The following is an 18814-nucleotide window of genomic DNA, read 5'->3' as shown; positions in this document are numbered from 1 at the left end:
TATATATACATATATGTTACACTTTTTTAATAAGTTTAAATAAAACTGATTTTCAAAAAATAAAATAAGATTCACCATTTGGGTTCACATTAGTGACAGTAAAAACGTTCGTACATTCTCTCAAATTCCATTATTTAATTCCATAATTGGATAGAATGTTTATCAAGGATTCAAGTTCTAACTCAAAATATAATTGCAAAAGGACAACATAAATGTGAACTAATGGCCGAAATGTCAACAAAATTTGCCATGGACATTGATCATTATACATTTGGGGGATGAGGAAAGCATAAGAAAAAGAAAGAAGAAAATTCAAATTCAAATTATGAATATAAGGGTTAATGATTTATTACACAGCCTCATTAGGGAAATATGGTCCAAAATGAACACCAAAATTACAAAAAGAGAGTGAGGGCAGCAACACCGAGATTGAAGAGTGCAGAGATGATTTTGAAGCCACCTACTAGTTCATTAAATCAAATATGTTAAAACAGTTAGTTCATATAATCATACAAATAATAGATCCATATCACTAATCTCCCATTTTTCTTCTCAAAGTCCCTTATTTAACTTCTCTAGTGTTTTTTTTTTTTTCTTTTTACAGGCCGATTGGATGAATCCCCATGTAATTTTGTTTTATTTTCATATTTTTTTTTTCACATCTTTTTCTTTTTTTAAGGGGAAAAAAGGTACCAAAACTCTTTGTTTCATGTCAACTCTCCAAAATCTATGGCAAGATTCTTGACCAAGTTCTGAGTTTTTTTTTTTTTTTCCTCTTTTTCCCTCTTCTTTTTGCTACTTTTTCAAGTTGGGAATCTAACGAAAATTAATGAAATGAAAAGGCCAGTTGAAGATTCATGGCAAGAAATATTATTCCAATCTCTAACTAGTCCTAATTGCAAAAGGATTACTCCCAAGGTATTTTTAGATTGTAAAAGCATTGGACTACATTTGAGGCTTTAAAATATGGGAAATATCTATGATCTTCCAAAATTTTACTTTCTTCCAAGTCTTCTACCCAAAAAGAAAAAGGAAAAAAAAAATCCTACTTTTGAATTGATCCATAACCATAAGCAATCCTCTTGTCATGCCTAGGATTTTTCAACCACCATTCATATCTTCTCAAGGTTCAGAGCCAAGGCCACAATCCTGATCCTATAATTTTCTACTACCTGAAATCTTAAAAAGATATAAATGATTCAAATTTCTATTTCTAACCCAGAAGAAAATTAACTGCTTCCAATTGAAACAAATTAAACATAACTTAACAGAAAAATGTATGGTGATCGTAACAACCAAAACACAAACTTGAGAAGTAGAATGTAAACTTACAAACAGCTTAACCAGGACGGTTCTGAGAAGATACAGAATTACTTGTATTTAAGATAGTTACGAAAGAGGACATTACCTATATCCAGAAAATTAATGAAGATATGATTTAACTCCATCCCACCTTATCCTGAAGTGCAGAAAACCTAAAAAATAATCATGTTCAACGAGCAGCAGATAGATTACTGCAGGTCACTAGGGGTGCAATCAAAACCGAAAAACCACCCAAAACAGTAGGTGGCTGGTTAGATTCCAATTGGGCTCAAGCAGTCAGGGCTTGGAGTGTAGCACATCGAACGCTAATCGGTTAGTCATGATTACGGGTGCGACCTACCAAACATCACCCAAATCAACCAATTAGCATAATCTTCTTTCTGTTCTTTTTAGTTTATGTCCTTCATAGTATGTTTACTGTATAGCATTTAGATTTACCATTCAAATAAAGGAAGCCAACCGATTTGGAATGGATTAATCTCAAATCCCTAAGACATGGAATTTTTTTTAAAAAAAAAAAATCTATTTCTAATTTGATTTAACAATTTCAACTTCAATTTTCATCAGTCTGACATTCTTCAGAAAGAAGCCGTAGTCTGCATTGCAATCACATATCTTAGTCCATAGTCCACACCACTCTGAAAGTTCTAATTCTCCACACCATTTGATTTGGGCATCGTTGATTGAAGATTGAAGTAGAACTTTGAAAATCCACAACAATCACATCAATGGCAACAACACACATCAATCTTGTCAACTCGATCAGTGTTGCATACACAAAGTTGAGTTGCTGACAGCACAGCAGCGAGCAGTCCAACCAATCGACAGCGCACAAACATGAGTGAAGGGCAATAAGCAGTCTCATCTCCTCCTCCTTAATTTACTTTTTTACACCTAACCGCTTCGTATCCACCCCATCCCTCAAGCAACTAATTCATTAAGTGGTGAACCATTAACCTAACTGACCAAACCAATGGTCTGCGTGATTCGGTCAGCATGGTTATAACAGGTGGGTGATTCAGCTTCCATTTTTCATTTTCCTTCAATAAATAAATGGTCCAAGTACGATTTTACCCAAAAACTGAGGTAAATCAGGCAGCCTACAACCCCATGGGTCACTAAGAAACTCAGGCCACCCACACAAAAGTATATATGAACAAAATTCTAAAAATGCACAAATAAAAAGTCCCTCACGATGGCCACTATCCATAACCATGCCTAAGAGCCTAAGAATCAAAGGAATGTTGCCTTTTTTGGTGTTTCCATTAGGGCTTTGATTTGGGGTCTTCAGCTTAAAAGAAACAAAAGAGACTTTTTAAGATATGCGAGCCACCTCCTTTTTACTACTTTTTGGAATTTTATCCTTTTGATTTGGTGTATTACCCTATTTCTTTCATCCTTTTGAATTGGTGGACCTTCTTGAAAGTAGTTATCTTTGGTAGGGGAAGCTCTCTTCTCCTGCACCTAGGCTGTTTCTTCAAACTCCCTCCCATTATTCAAAAAAGTGTATTGTGGGCTTTAAACATGCAAGGATTTTCTAGCTAAACTTCTGCTGCAATTCCACCTCTTTAACATTCTTAATATCGTTCTTAAGGAAGAAGCCCCTAGATTTTAAACCCCATCAAACATTTTTGTAATGTTTTCTGCAATCTATACAAGACAGCTAAGAAGAAAAAAGAAAATAATAATAATTAATTAATTGAAACACTACAAATTTTTGTCTAGAAATTAGAAACACGGCAGCTGTCATTCATTATTGAACTAAATATCTGTCTCAGAGCGTCTACAAAAGCCACTAAAACATTATAATCTCAATTTTGGTGGCCAAAGGCAATCACCAAGTAACATAACATTGCATAAGCATACTAAATAAGCTTAACATCAATCTCATTTATCAACTCAGGTTTACAATAGATAGGTCAGTAAGCTAAGTAGATCTTCTGAAACTAAGTGCGACAGAGACGGGACAGTCACTAGTTAAGCCGTAAACTTCTCTTTGTTGATGTACTGGGAAGGAAAGGCTTTGAGCAGAAGTGTAACCAATGGTTTGAGGGAGGATGCATTCATGGAATTAAAATTCAAGTTTTCTGATCAGAAAACCAAGGAGGCAAATAAAAGCATCTACGGAGCCAGGTAGGGGATCCACTCTCATTCCTCTTCTTCATTGTGGGCGACATGCTAAGGTATGATTTAACAATAAATCAATGATGGCAGTTGTTTGGAAGATTTAGTTATTAGAAGTTGGGAAGTGGTTTATAAAAATAAAATTAAAAAATATGTATATATATCTCTTGAGTTTGAACACCATGCAGAAGTGGGATTCAAAAGTTTTGACTTATTGGAATGACCGATTGAGCATTCAATGCTCAAATCGGCTTTGGAAGACCTCTGGTCTGAAAAGACAATAAAGAATGAATTTTATAAAGGACACTTTCATAAAGACTATTTTTTTTTAAAAAAAAAAAAAGGGGAAAAAAAACTAACGACAATAATTAATTTTAACATTTATTGAAAATACATGAACTAGTATTAAAAGTCGAAGACCTTTACAATGCTTCCATCAACCATGCAAATGTTTCCTTACTCATCTTAAAAGGGAAATTACATCACATGTTAAAGGTACCCAACATCTGCCTATAGATAAATAGAGAAAACTCTAATGCGTGGAGTCAATATACCAACCAATCAAATGAAGGGTGTAGTAGAGGGTGATCGGGAAATGAGTGTCTTAACTTCAACTTGCTTGGGTGATGAAGGTAAGCAAAGATTTCTTTCTAAAAAACCAACGGTGGACAGAGAGACGTGCAAGTTAGAAATTTACAAGATGTTTTCCTAAAAGTCTAAAATTGGCATTAAGCAAAGTCGTTCTGACATATTTCTAAACCTATCACATCTATTTTTCCCATGCCCAGGCAATCAGCTACAAATTGACAGGTGACCATATATAAATAAAATGGAGGTCTGCAAGAATTGGGCCTTTGAGCGAAAGGAATGATAGTCTTGTGTCAAAACAGTTAGGCAATTTCTTAAGGAACTGATAGATCAGATCTAGCGGCAATATTTATACGAATGAAGAAAGGGTGTGTTTCACTAAAATCAACTCTTGAACTTCACGTCTCTAAAAGACATTGCAAGATATAGTTTATGGAACATTTGTCAAAAACCTAAGAAACTCGAAAACAATTACACAAGGTACTGCCAGATTTCCAGAATAGCAACAATGAAAATAAGATATGATTTTGATCTTCCCTACCTTTTGACTTTCATAAACTGGATACGAACAGCTGCTTGTAAAGCAAGCAAAAGGACTTCCATTAATAAATTTTGAGTGTTGTTTACCCTTTAGCAAGATCCAAATAAACACATTGAACTAATTGGGAATTCTAGACTTCCAGCAAACCTTGCACACAGACTAGGATAATAAGAGAAAGCTAAGCTCAGTGAGCAAGGAAAGCACCAAGAAAATGTTAGGGTACTTCCTAACCAAAATAGGATCTGAAATATATTGACATATAAAGATGAAACTACATGATAACCCCAGTATAAAGGCACTCAAAACCTCCCCTATTAAGTATGCTAACCCAAGCCCTAGATCACTCAACAATTCCCCATCTACTCTCAATCACTCTCCCTCTATTTATAACCAAATACACTAACTTCCTAACTAACTATACTTATGCCCTCTTACTAATGTCATACTAAGATATCTAACTAGGACCTTTACAGAAAACACTGCAAATACTCCTTTCCTTTGGATATACCATTCGAAAATCGGGTAAACCTTCCTCCAAAGCAAGGAACTAAATTCCTGAATTTAAGATTTCTTCTAGTAACTTCCAAGACTTCATTGTTCTATCAAAGCATCATAAATAAAACAAAGAGTGCTAGAAACCATCCAAAAATACTTGTAAACTGAGAAAGACACTTAATTTCTGACCAAACATCTTCCTAAAAGTAGGCCCCACCTTCCATCTCCCACTATGATATGAAACGAGAGAATTTCTCAAAGAAACACCCCAAAATAATAAGTTATTCCACCAAGAACGAACTTCAGCCACTACCTTCCAAAGGAGAAACATTGCTAAATTGAAAGGAAATATCTCAGACCATTCCCAGACCAAAATAGGTCATGGAAAGCAAATCCATGGGAAGAAGCCTGGATCGACAATCAATTCCCTGCTGCTAGATTTTCCAATTTATGTGATGGAGCCTTAAGCAAAAATGGGTGAGTGAATACTAGGGTGAACAAATTAAGGTTTGAAACTTTGAGGCAAAAAGGAAACTAACCAACTTGGAATTTGAAGACCTTAGAGATAATAAATGCTGAAAATATGGGTGAAGGGTCCATTTGGGAGTGCTTTTCACCATTGCAATAGTACTTCGTTAAAAAGTGCTTCCTACCTCAAAAGTTTGTGCTTTATAAATACAATTTGAAAGTGCCTATCAAAAAATCCAAATGCACATTTAGAAGTGCTTTTGAAAGAAACAAATCATTGATGCTCTAATCAAGTGCTTTTGGTTTACACATTATTCCTTAATTACACTCTATACACATTTTTCTCACTAATCTCTCTTGACACACCTTTCACTAACTTCTCATAATTAACTCTCAGCAATTTCCCACTGAACTTTCTCTCATCGCAACATAGAACTCTCACACTAATTACAACATGGTCTCTCTCTATACATATTATTTTTCTCACACTAATTACAACATAGTCTCTCTCTATACATACTAGTTTTCTTTTTACATGCTCGCTCCCCCTCATTTTGTTGTTTTCATAAATTTAGTTAACATAGTCTCTATACATACTATTTTTTTTTACATGCTCGCTCCCCCTCATTTTGTTGTTTTCATAAATTTAGTTAACATACTCTCTCTATACATACTATTTTTCTTTTTACATGCTCATTCCCCCTCATTTTGTTGTTTTCATAAATTTAATTATCATCACAAAATTTTTATCGAGCGTGCAAACAAACTAGAAATCAAAATTCCCCAGGAGATTCTTTTTTTTATTTGATAGGGTGCAAAAGGTATGGACCACATATCTGAATTGTGCTTGACTTGGAATGAAAGCAAAGGAGTCACAAGAAGAAGACAGTGAAGCCAGCTCCACAGACTTGGGAAGGAAGAAGAGGAGGAGGAGAAGCAAAAGACAAGAGACGGACATTTGTAGGGTGCATTTCATAGTTCTCACCATAATTACGCTCCCTCTGCAGTTACCTCCACAATTGGAGTGGTTTTTCTTGCAAACTCCTATGGGTAATAAATACATCTTGGTTGTAGCTTTTCATAAAATCAATACATACAATAGATCCTCTGCTTCCTCAAAATTAAATCTGTAAGAGGATGAATAAGCTGGTACTTGGGACTTATTAGCAATTGCTGTATGACGTCCTTTTCCAATCTATGGATAAAGTGAAATGTATGTCATCTTTTGGTTTTTCTGGTTAATAAGAAACCAAACAAGTTTTTAGGACACCGCTATAGATTCAGAAGAAATATGGGGAATAGTGTAGAATTTTATCTTATTCCAAGTGTGCACTTCCAGAACTAAGATAACGTCCATTTCATTGATGTACCAGCAGAATGCTTTTTGGTTAACACCCCTCACTCCTTTTCACTATTAGGGCGTATTTCAGTTTTCTAGCCAAAATAAAAATAATAATAATAAAAAGAAGCTCCTCCCCTAATAATGAAAATTATGGCTGAAACCTAAATTTTATGACATTAATGTGAAAAAAGAATTGATGGTGCAAGAAACAGAATTTAAGCATCAGTGCAAGGTTAATAAATAGAAATACAGCAAAGTGATTTGCAACTAATGCATCTTTACATCAAACACATTCTTACCACCTCAAACAAAGATGACTTGCTAACCCTTTCCACTGAACTTTCAGCATTTTGGTAGTCTGCTTCGCCCAGAAAAGTACAGGTTGAATTGAAAGATCTATTATGAAAAACAAATTTCACCAAAAAAATAGAAAATAGAAAATCAACTCTAAATATTGACCGTGGAAGCTTAAATAGTTATGATGGAATAATTATCAGATCTTCAATAAGAACATAAAAAAATTGGAAATGGTAAAGAATTTCAACAACAAAATCTACACGAGCTCATTCCATAATTCCTACAATATCTAAGAAAAGAAAGGTGTTATTATCCTTCTTCTTTTGTAATTTCAAATTGACTGTCAGCTATAGTTCAGTCTATGGATAAGAACCCGCTAATACATCTAATATGCCATTTCAACAAGTATTGCGAGATTAACAGGCTTCCTACAGCAAGCTTTCTTCATATGTCATTCTGAATAACTTGAGTAACTATTATATATGAATCTTTCTTTCCGTAAATTTTTCATTAATAATGAAAAGAGGATAGTTACATGTCTTTTAGGGGGTCTGTTTTTCAAAGGCAAAGCAAAGGTTCTGGAGTTGTGTGGCTTGAGTCCCCCCTTCCGCATATTTGGAAGGAAAGAAACCATAGGATTTTTTAAGATAAATCGACTTAGTTGGAGTCTTTTTGTAGTAGTGTACAGCATACGACTAATTGAGGGTGTTCTAACCCTAAGCAGTTCTGTTGTAATTATCATCTTCTTAGGATCATTAATGATTGACTGAAAGGCTCTTCTTTTGTAGTCTTGGGAGGACTTTGAAATCCAATACATCATTTCTTATCATCTCGTCAAAATAATAATAAGAAGAAGAAGAAGAAGAATCTTCTTGAATATCAGCCTCCAATCGTCCCTTTTGTTCATTACAACGTCATCTAAATTTTCTAAATATATAACTCTCACGAAAGAAAAGTTCCTCTTGATGAATTTTTTTCCGCTCATACCTCACTCAGATCTAATCCACTAAAACACAGTAGTGCTTATGTCAAGGATGGGTGCTTAGTTTCAAAAGAAACTAGTATCTTATCTTGATAGACATATCATCCAAGAGAACTAGTGTCTCCTCTAAAGTTAGAAACATGAATTATTATGTTCAGAAATTGAGATTGAGATTGAGGAGGGATTGTATAATAACTAGTGTCTCCTCTAAACTAGTGCCAACCCCCGATGAGTAAACAAAATAAAACTGGTTAAAATGATACAGTTTACGCTTACAATAAGTTTAATCAGTATTTCATGGGCTTGCCAGTTTGTATATCCATGCCACTCAGATTAACTAAACTCAAAGATGCCTAACCTGTTATGAAGCAACACTTCAGCTTTTACCCTCCATAGTTTTTCTTTCCACCAATTAATAAAAAAATAAAAATAAAACTAAAGTAGATGATTGAAAGCGCTTTCCTAGTGAAAATTTGGTCTAAACAAGGTATACTTGGCATACAATGATACACGACATGAGTTGTAACAAGCATAGCCAGGTTAGTTACTCATTTAAGGACTCTCTCTCCCAGACAAGAATCACTTACCCTAATGCTAAACGCCCACAAGTCCGGACAACTTATATAGCTTCTTTTGCTAGGAAATCTTTTTGACAGAGACAAACTTTTTTCATTTCAGTGCCAAAAACAAAACCTAAGTGAAAAACAAAATATGTTTCCAATAATGCTGATAAAAGGAACATTATGGTTTCAGATGAAATGGCATTTAAAAGGGGAATATGAAAAGAACATGTCATCACAACGATAAACACAATGAAGTGATAGTCATATACTAAACTTCTACTACTTAATGTTGATGTCTACACGAATCCATCCCAGAGCCAAATATATAACCTAGAGACAAAACCAACAAACTTAACTGCCAGAGAACTTCATCCTCAAGAATCATCTTCATACATGGCAGATCAACCTGAAATAACAAAACTAGAATAAACCACCCAAATGAAGAAAAGAAGCATAGATGGGGAATCACCTATATCACTAGATGTAACAAGACCAAGGAAACAAAATTGGCCTCTGTAAAACGGAGTCCATGAGTGTAACAAGAAGAGTTGCAAATTTAATGCTTTTTCCCACGGCTCTCAAGACCAACATTCTTTGATTTGTCCTCAGAGGAATGATCATTTGGAGTTCTACAAGGAAGTAATATACATCAAATTATAATTAACATAAACTCAGAAGAATAAGACAGCAGCAATTATAACAAAAGGACGTCATACTTACACTTTATGTTTCTTTGCATTTTGTTTGATGCTCTGCACCATATCCATAGCCATCTTCTGGTGCTCTCTAGTCTGTGAATGCAGTTCCAAGCCTTCAACTGTTTCGCAATCAACTTTACAAATCCTACACCATCCCATGCTGGTTGGTTTCCTCTTCCTTGAGTTATCAAAAGATTCAACGTCTCCCTGAAAATTTTCATTTTCAGAAAACAAGGGATAGAATAGAAATGCAGAAAAAAAATAATAAATATGTATAAATTTGAACATGAAACTTAACTGCAAAAAATCTACCATCATCTGCAAGCCCCTGACGAGAAAAACTACTTCTAAACCCAGGTTCACCAAGCCGTGGATGATTTGGCCTATGCCCTCCACCAAATGGCTCAAAGTTACCAAGCACAGACAGATCTCCTATTCGAGAATGACCAGGATGTGAACCAAAAGCAGTCAGCTCGCCCAAACGTAAATGCCCAGGCAAGCTTCGAGGTCCAAAATGTCTATCTTGTCCAATTAAATCACCAGTTCTCAGATGTTCACTCATCCTAAAATTACCAGGGCTCTCAAAATCACCTCTTTGCAGATGGCTTCGAAAAATAGGAAATCTAGACTCGCGGAATGAAAGTGGATCACCAAAATGACGTGGGAAGTCTTGACCATCAATTTCCTCCACACCCGTAAACCCTGGATGACCTCCAAACCCACGTCCATGATATTCATGAAGAGGACTTCTTGGACCAAATCCATCTGCAAAACGCCGACCATAACTTCCTGGTGCAGGAAAATCAGAATGTCCACGAGATCGGTCTGCTTGTCCAATAGAATCTTCATAAAAACCAATTGGTCTCTCAGCATCTGTAGGATGTAATGCACTACCCATATGACGAGGAGGTAAAATTCTTGAAGCAGCAGCACCATCAATGGTTAAGCCAGTATCATAATTTTGCCCATGCATTCCCCTGTCAAAGGGTCTCAAAGAGTAATTCCCAATTCTCTGAGCAAGATCAGATTCCAATTGAGAAGGCCGGGGGAATTGCCTGAGAACATCTTCAGCATCTGTCTGATTAATAGGACGGCGAGCTGCATCTAGCGGAAAGGGATTCAACTGTTCTTCATGCATCAGTTTGAACCTTTCATCCCTCAAACCAAGTTTGGAAGAGGAGTCAGGACCAGGGGCATTCAAAGACAACACATTAGGAGGGATTCCTGTGAGATGTGGTGGACGATGTTCCATGGTCCCAGGAAGATGGGAATCAAGTCTTGGCCTTTGATTTGAAAATATCTCCACCTCCAAAGGATGAATGGGACGCTGAACACCAATTTGAGCTTCAGGAGCATGCAGTAGTCCCCTTGAATCAAAAGCCCCAGGAAGCTTTGAACGGAAGTGCGCTCCAACTGGATCACCAAGAGACATCTTTGAACCCCCTTGAGAAGCAGATGGTTGGCTTAGACTATAGGTTGCTTGAGAACCAATGGATCGCTCCAAAGCTTGCTGAGGACCATAGTGGCCTAGCCCTCTACCAAAAGAAGGGGCCGAACCAGATTCTGGAATGCCACCCGGAAGAAAGGGTTCAGATGGATTGAAAGGTTGTCCAGGATGAGCTACCAAGCCAAGGGCCCGTGGCCTAACTTGCATGGACGGATTATTTGAAAGTTGTGCCTGATGATAAGGTCCTGGAGGAGGTCCTGGTAATGAAGGTGCTGCCGCACCTTGTTGAAGTGCAGATGACACATAACTACTCGGTGGTGTCTGATGTCTTGTATGAGCAACTAGAGAAGCTGGATGAGAAGTCACTGCTGCCCCAATTTGAGTACCCCCAGTTTGAGGTGGATTTTTATCTTGATAGCCATGTTGATTCAACATGCCAGGACTACCAAGTATTAAAGATGATGTAGTAGTGGCACCTTGTTGGCCCTCACTTGTACCAGAGGAAGGGTGCAGAGTTCCACTAGTGTCATTCTGCATCCTCTTGCTTTGTTCTTCACGTAGTTCAGTGCCTTGTGATGAAATCTTCTGAAGGGATTCTTCCTGGTTTCCTTTATTCTCAATAACAAGATCCTCCATTTTCTTAGGTTCAGTGCCAAGATCTTTCTGGTCCTGAATACTGACTTCCCCCAACTTATCATTTCTCGAATGATCAAAAGTACTTTCTGTTGCCTCTACCTTTACCTTTAGCTCATCCTGCTTGGTCTTACCACTGTCACCTACATGCAAATTAGAGTCCATTGCCCCATTTTGTGGAGTACGTTCAGTAGATGCATCGGCATGAAATGGTTTATCCCCCATAGCATATCTACCTTTATCATCAGGCACCTTCAAACTAGCTTCAGATTTTTCAGTCTTCAACTCACCAGCATCCGCCCCCAGATTAGATGACACATCCAAATGATTTGCAGCTCTTTTGGCATCCTTTTGAGAAGATAATAGACTCTCTCGTCCATCCAGGCCTTTTTCTAATTTGCGGTCACCAAATCCATCTGGCAACTGCACCTGGTTACTATTGTTACCAAATGCGTATCCCTGTTTTATAGTAGGCTGGTTAGCACCAGGCTGTATTGCCCTCACTGGAACACAAACCATGGACTGTGAATAAGGAATAGATTGTACTCCTTGGTTAGGCACTAAAGGCCTCCCGTCAGAACTTTGAGAAGGATTGTGTTGCATGCCATGAGGTAAATTAGCATTATGCTGCAAGTGCGCATAGCCATGATTATATTGTGACAGAGAATTTGGGGGTCCAGGTAGACGCATTTGGGGTGTCATATGCAGTTGATGCTGCATAAACTGCCCTTGCTGTCCAAAATGCTGGTGTTGGTGCACAACTTGCTGAGATGCAGACTGTTGCACTAGCTGCATGACAGGACGCTGGTTGGCTGGCTGTCCAGGGCCTCCAGTTTGTTGGCCATGGGAGTGTATATGCAGTTGTGCTGCAGAAACATTTTGAACCTGATTGGAGGACGGCAATATTGGTGGCTGTTGCTGGTTTTGGTACAGAGGTGGTTGGGATGGACGCATGGGAGGTGGTTGTGGCAATTGAGACTGCATCTGAACCAGCGGTTGGGCTTGTTGGTGAGCCCCACCTTGCGCATGCGGCGATGGGACATTTTGAGGAACTCCCAACTGCATTTGCTGGTGATGCTGTGGCTGGGGATAAGAAGGATAGCCCGTTGCAGCATACGTTGGTGGATTCTGCGTTTGGGGTTGTGCATTAGGCGTCATGGATAGAGATTGATTGATCTGTGGGTTAGGAAGCTGAGAATGGTGTTGAGCGGGGGCTTGTGACTGGGATGGTGGCTGAGAAACAGAATGTTGAGGCGGATGGAAAGGAGGATGCACCTGTTGCTGAATTTGAGCCTGGGAATGTGGTATCTGGGAATGGGACTGCTGATATTGAGGCATATGCACAGGTTGCTGCGAATTGGGCTGAACTTGAGGATATGACTGAGGTTGAGGTTGAGGTTGTGCTTGGCCAGGCACAGGTGGGTGACCCTGCGGTTGGATCTGAGAATGCAGGGTTCCAGCATGATAAATCTGCTGTTGAGGGTTGACCTGTCCCTGGTTCTGAGATTGACCAACCGCAGGTGTTTGGGCATGCATATGTAATTGAGACTGTGGCTGAGTTAATGGTTGAGGCTGTGATAGAGATTGAGGTTGGGGTTGGGGCTGGGGCTGGGGCTGGGGTTGGGATTGGGGTTGGTGATGGACCGGAACTTGGGTTTGAGATTGAGGCTGTGGCAGTGGCTGAGTCTGGGGCTGAACGTAAGCCTGAGATGGATGCTGGGTAGCTACGTGTGAAGGAAGGGCCTGAGATGGTTGTGGCTGCTGATACGGTACACCAGCTTGCTGCTGGTAAGGGTAGTACTGCTGGTACTGCTGTTGATAAGGATCATATCCAGGATACTGCTGGTAGTACTGTTGATACTGTTGTTGCTGCTGTTGATACCACTGTTCTGCAGTCGGCACAGCAGCTTGAACAACAGCTGAACCCTGGGAAATTGCATTAGCCTGCTGATTAGGATCCTGTGCAGGAGCACTAACCGCTACACTCTGCGAAGATTGGGCTTGAGACTTTCCCATTCCAGCAGACTGGGCCTGATCAGTAGCAGCTACCGTGCCACTGGCTGCGGTGCCTTGAGCACCGTCTGCTTGTTGTGCTTGAGGCTGCTGCACACCCTAACAGTTAACAATATAATCGAAAATCAACAAACAATAATAAAACTAAAAATATGTACATTATTATCTTTACTTCTCAAAGCTGAAAGGTAATTTAAAACAAAAGCAACATTGAACTCACTGGACAAGTTTGTGCATGCTCCTGTACTTGCCGGTGTACAAGTTGAATTCCACACCGATTGCATAAAACAGGGGAATTACCGAAAGAACATCCAGAACAATGAGTTACGCAATCAGACAATGGGCCCTGCCAAGTGCATCCACTCCTATGATACAGGCAATGAACGGCTATTTTGCCGATGGTCTCAGCAAGAGTTTTATTTGATTCAACAAGTGGCTGCAAGAAGTAGTGAAATTGTGAGTATCAATATAGATAGATGTAGCACGAGTACTAGAGTTCATGGCCACAGAAATAAAAGATATAACCTTAGAATCAGCTTCTGTAACCAAGTATCCGTCATATGGGCAAGCCCTGGTGGTGCTAACTACATACGTTAAACAAGGCTTGCAATACAAGTGAGTGCACTGTGACTGCAACGCTTCATGTGGGTAAACAAGCAAGCGGCAAACTGGACAGAAATATTCCCCAGCAAGAGACTGAATGTTCAATATGCACTCGTTGTCAAACCCCATACTGAAGTTAACTTTCTGCCGCAATCCCTACCGCATCAACCTGAAATCAATGGAATTCATTGTACAACATAAGAACCCACAATTAATAGAAGAAGCAAGAATTATTCAGAAACTAAATAAACCAATCAATCGTGTGTGATAAATGATAATGAAAGTCACTTAACCACAAGCTTTGAAAATGAACTCCCATGGTGTCCGCTGTGGATGAATAAACACTAAATATTGAAATCGATTACAAACCACATTTTCAAAACTTTTGTTCAATGAGAGACTGGAGAAGCCAATCAGTGCAGAAGACGAGTAAATGAACATGAAACTACGAACAACACAGGAAACTGGAAATTGACAACACTAAAACCAATAAAATGAGAGGGCCTGATCAAAGATCAAACAACGAAGTCATGCATAAATTTCAAACGCAACTATTTCGTACCCCAAGAAACAAGAAACGGGATTTCAGATTCGACAACCGCTTTTAAACATCATCAACACTGCTGAGGCCGCAAATTAGAAGTCATAGAGAAGAAAAAAAATTAGGGTTTGGATTACCGAACAAGTTATCAAATTGGAGGGGGGAAATATAAAGAAAATTTTGAAGAAATCAATTTCAGATTGGGGAAATGGCTAGAAATGGAAAAAGGTTCCTTCAAGCTTGACAGAAACCAGTGTAGGAACTTCGAAGGAAAGAGCTATGGCGGTGAAAAGAAAGAAATGTGAGTCTCTTCAGCCCTAAACTAGGCCGTGGGCTGTGGAAATGGGATGCCAAGTTCCCCCTTGACCTGCTGACGGCGTTTGTGGAAATGCTGCAAATGCCCTAGCAGCTTAACGGCTGGACGGCGTTTTGTGATTCTTCCGTCACTGTGGTTAAAAACTTTAAGGTTAAATTATCAAAAAGATCCTCCTAAATTCTAGGTGTTTACCATAATACTAAACTTTAAAATTTTTATTTCAATTCTCCAAGTTTATAGATGGTCATATGTCCTTTTTTTTTTTTCCTTTTTTTTATTGCGAGGATGGAGGTCGAATTCAATCTCTAAGTCAGAAAGATCATATTAATTATGGTTGAGTTATGCTTCACTTTGACATGTTTCTTTATTTTTTCATGTATGTATTTAAATTTGTTCACATAAAACAATGCATAAGTTTTCGTCCATAAATTTAATTACAAAGTTTTATTATAGTTATTTTTTAAACAAACCTTGAACTTGAAAGATTATAATGAAACTTTTAAAAATTTAACTGTTAGTTGTTACTCTGGGTTAGACACCACCACCAAAAATAGTAGTCAACGCCTCAACTGCTCGATTTTCTACTAGCTCCTCTGTGAACTATTCACTAGGAATTTTGACCACTATTACTCAACCTAATGCTAAGGTTCAATTCATGGTCCTCCTTTGTACCGCTACATTCTTCATGGTACCCATAGGACCTTCATGGTACTGTCAAGTCCTCTGCAGAAGTCCTTTATGGTACTATTAGTGCCTTCATGGTACTGTTAGACTTTGTGCATAAGTCCTTCATGATATTATTAAGACCTCTATGGTATGATTGGACCTGCATCATATTGGTATTCTCTCTGCAAAGGTCCTCCATTACATTACCAAGACCTTCATGGTATTGTTGGGTTCTCCAAGGTACTAAAATAGGATCATCTATAAAGATCTTCCGTAGATCCTTCGTGGTACTACTAGGTCATCCACGGGTACATGAAGATCTTCTGTGGGCCGTCCAAGGTTGTTCATGGGACTACCAAGTCTTCTATGAGTAATATGTATCAAGGCCTCCATGGGTTACTAGGACCTCCATGGATTCTCTTAGCTTTTTAGCTCCTTTATAAGCCTTCATGAGGTTCCCCATGAGCTCATTGAGCTCCATTGTGAGTCATCTAGACTCCTTCACAAGTGCTTCAAGCTTTTTCACAGGTCATTTGAACTCCCTCTAAGCTCCCACATGGGTCAATGAAGCTTCCTCACGAATCATCTAAACTCCCTTTAAGCTCTCTCTCGAGTATATTGAGGTTCCCCATAGGTCTTCTATGCTTCCCCCATGGATTCTTTTAGCTCCATCATCGGTCCTCTAAGCTTCCTCATGTATCGTATTGAGGTTTTCCATGGGTCTTTTGAGCTCCCTCACGAGCACCAGCCAATCAACTCGAATCGGTCTCCTAAGATCATGCATAGGTACCCATTGATCGAACATGTCCCCTAAGCCTCTATCTATGTCATTGGACCTCATATCTCTTTAAACTCTTGATCTTGCCCATCTCTGTAAATCTACTCATAAATGTAATTATTCAAACAAAATATCTATTAAGAGGTTTTTGTTCAAATGAATGACAAAATATGGCCATAGGAATTAAATGTCACATATATAGTATCACTTACGGCTTGGTTTTAACTATATAAAATACTAAAATTGTTGTTATCATTCATTTACCACATAATTCACATAATTAGTTTTTATACTTGAGCTATAATATCAATTTACGTGAATGATATTTTAAATCATGTTAATCATGCCTCTAGTTTTTAAACATCAATTGTCATGTATATTTTCATTGAACATTTAATTTATTCTTTAAAATAATACGAGGATATTTAAAAGAAAATAAAAGTTAAAGGTTTAAATTTAAAAATGTTAAGCTACCACTACTACAAAACTAGGCTTTAATATCGGTTTAAAATCGGCATTATAGAGGTAGAATGTTGGTTGAAAACTAACATTGAAGATCGTGTTATACCGAACCATGTCCAACAAAATTCGATTTCTCCTTTCTGCAACCCCATTTTGCTGTAATGTTTCAGGTGCTGTGAGTTGGGATTGAATTCCATGATCTACTATTTAGTTTTAGAATTGTAAATCCATATACTCACCACCTCGATCAGATCGAAGTGTTTTGATTCTCTTACTTAACAAATTTTCAATCTCAACCTTAAATTATTTGAACTTTTCAAGAGTTCAAGACTTATGATTGATTAAGTAAATGTAGCCATATCTAGAGTAATCATCAATAAAGCTGACGAAATACTGATAGCTAACTCGCTTTAACATTCATCGGACCACATAGGTCTGAATGTATAAGTTCGAGAGGCTCCTTGGCACGAAGAGCTTTGTCAGAAAAAGATCTTTTAAGTCATTTTTTCCCTCAAGAAATGATTCACATGAAGGTGGAGAACTGTCTTTTAACTGATTTAGATGATCATTTTTTATCAATCTTTCAATCCTGTTGAGATTAATGTATATGCAGTTATGCTGCGGAAACATTTTGAACCTGATTGAGGATGGCAATATTTGTGGTTGTTACTGGTTTTGGCACAGAGGCGGTTAGGATGGGTGCATGGGAGGTGGTTATGGCAATTGAGACTGCATCTAAACCAGTGGTTGGGCTTCTTCGTGAGCCCCACCTTGTGCATGCAGCGATGGGACATTTTGAGGAACTCCCAACTGCATTTACTGGTGATGTTGTGGTTGGGGATAAGAAGGATAGCCCGTTGCAGCATACGTTGGTGGATTCTGTGTTTGGGGTTGTGCATTAGGCGTCATGGATAGAGATTGATTGATCTATGGGTTAGGAAGCTGAGAATGGTGTTGAACGGGGGCTTGTGACTGGGATGGTGGCTGAGAAACAGAATAGTGAGGTGGATGGAAAAGAGGATGCATCTGTTGTTGAATTTGAGCCTGGGAATTTGGTATCTAGGAATGAGACTGCTGATATTGAGGCATATGCACAGGTTATTACAAATTGGGCTGAACTTGAGGATATGACTGACGTAGACCCTTCATAAAACTTCTTAGGTTTCAAAATAATGTTTATTTCTTTTTCCTTCAGTTTCATCATTGATTGATAAGTCTGTAACTCATTCAAAGTGTGGTCAAATTACAAGTGATTTTGTTCATAACAACATTTGTTCTGAACGGCAGATAACTCTCCGGGAGAGATTCCAATATCATGCTTACTTAACTCGTCTCATCTATCATCACCTCGTGAGCCTCGGCAACATTAAAATGAACCATCATATCGAGAACATGTTATCTTACATTGGTTCCATCTTTCATGCGCGTAACATAGACATATTTAATGGCTTCATGTCTAAAAGAAGATGATGGTTGCTCGGACATCTTCTGTAATGATGCCATTATCTTACAGGCAGTGGGCATGACCTCATGCTTCTTATTGAGTACATCAGATATACTTGCAAAGATATAGGTCCGAGCTTTCTCATTCACCCTTACCCACCTATCATAAATGTCCCAAGCATTTCAGTTGGCTGTTGAACTGGGAACCGGAGGACATTCCTCCGTCAACACAAACCTCAGATCATCCACAACTAATATCGTATTAATGTTTGACTTCCAGTTCGAATATCCCTCACCATTAAATTTATCAGAAGCTAGCAGTTGTATGATTGAATTCGATATTGCTGAAACATTTTTAAACAAACTCTATTAAATATGCATCTAAATCCATTTTTAGCAAAATAATAAAGTACCCAATAAATCTTTATTTATTTGCAACGATACTTTATTGATTTAGAATAATTGCTACCGAGGGGCAGTCAAGAATTCCT

At 38.2% G+C, this 18814-nt stretch overlaps 1 protein-coding gene across 16 annotated transcripts; it reads right to left on the bottom strand.

The window, feature by feature from the left end:
• Positions 1 to 303: 303 nt before the first annotated feature.
• LOC120081450 (uncharacterized) lies at positions 304 to 15061 on the bottom strand. 16 transcript variants are annotated; one of them, XR_016531341.1, is made up of 9 exons: positions 14680 to 15005; positions 14040 to 14286; positions 13735 to 13950; positions 9720 to 13613; positions 9444 to 9628; positions 9080 to 9352; positions 8437 to 8518; positions 7184 to 7277; positions 304 to 1659 (listed from the first exon to the last, which is right to left on the bottom strand). XR_016531341.1 is itself a non-coding variant. In XM_039036327.2 (6 exons), exons 2-6 carry the CDS (start codon positions 14244 to 14246, stop codon positions 9280 to 9282), a joined length of 4575 nt encoding a protein of 1524 aa, XP_038892255.1. In that variant the 5' UTR covers positions 14247 to 14286; positions 14680 to 15061; the 3' UTR covers positions 8967 to 9279. The 16 variants fall into 16 exon arrangements, 1 of the variants encoding a protein (XP_038892255.1); XR_016531342.1 differs by having other exon boundaries at positions 304 to 7277; positions 9080 to 9129; positions 9193 to 9352; XR_016531345.1 differs by lacking the exon at positions 8437 to 8518 and having other exon boundaries at positions 7181 to 7277; positions 9080 to 9129; positions 9193 to 9352.
• Between the last annotated feature and the right edge of the window lie 3753 nt (positions 15062 to 18814).

Source organism: Benincasa hispida, chromosome 8 (genome assembly GCF_027475165.1).
Source record: "Benincasa hispida cultivar pf3 chromosome 8, pf3_genome.v1.1, whole genome shotgun sequence".
Classification (NCBI taxonomy): Eukaryota; Viridiplantae; Streptophyta; class Magnoliopsida; order Cucurbitales; family Cucurbitaceae; genus Benincasa; species Benincasa hispida.
Note: the sequence above shows the minus strand (reverse complement) of the source record. Positions and strands in the feature narration are given on the sequence as shown.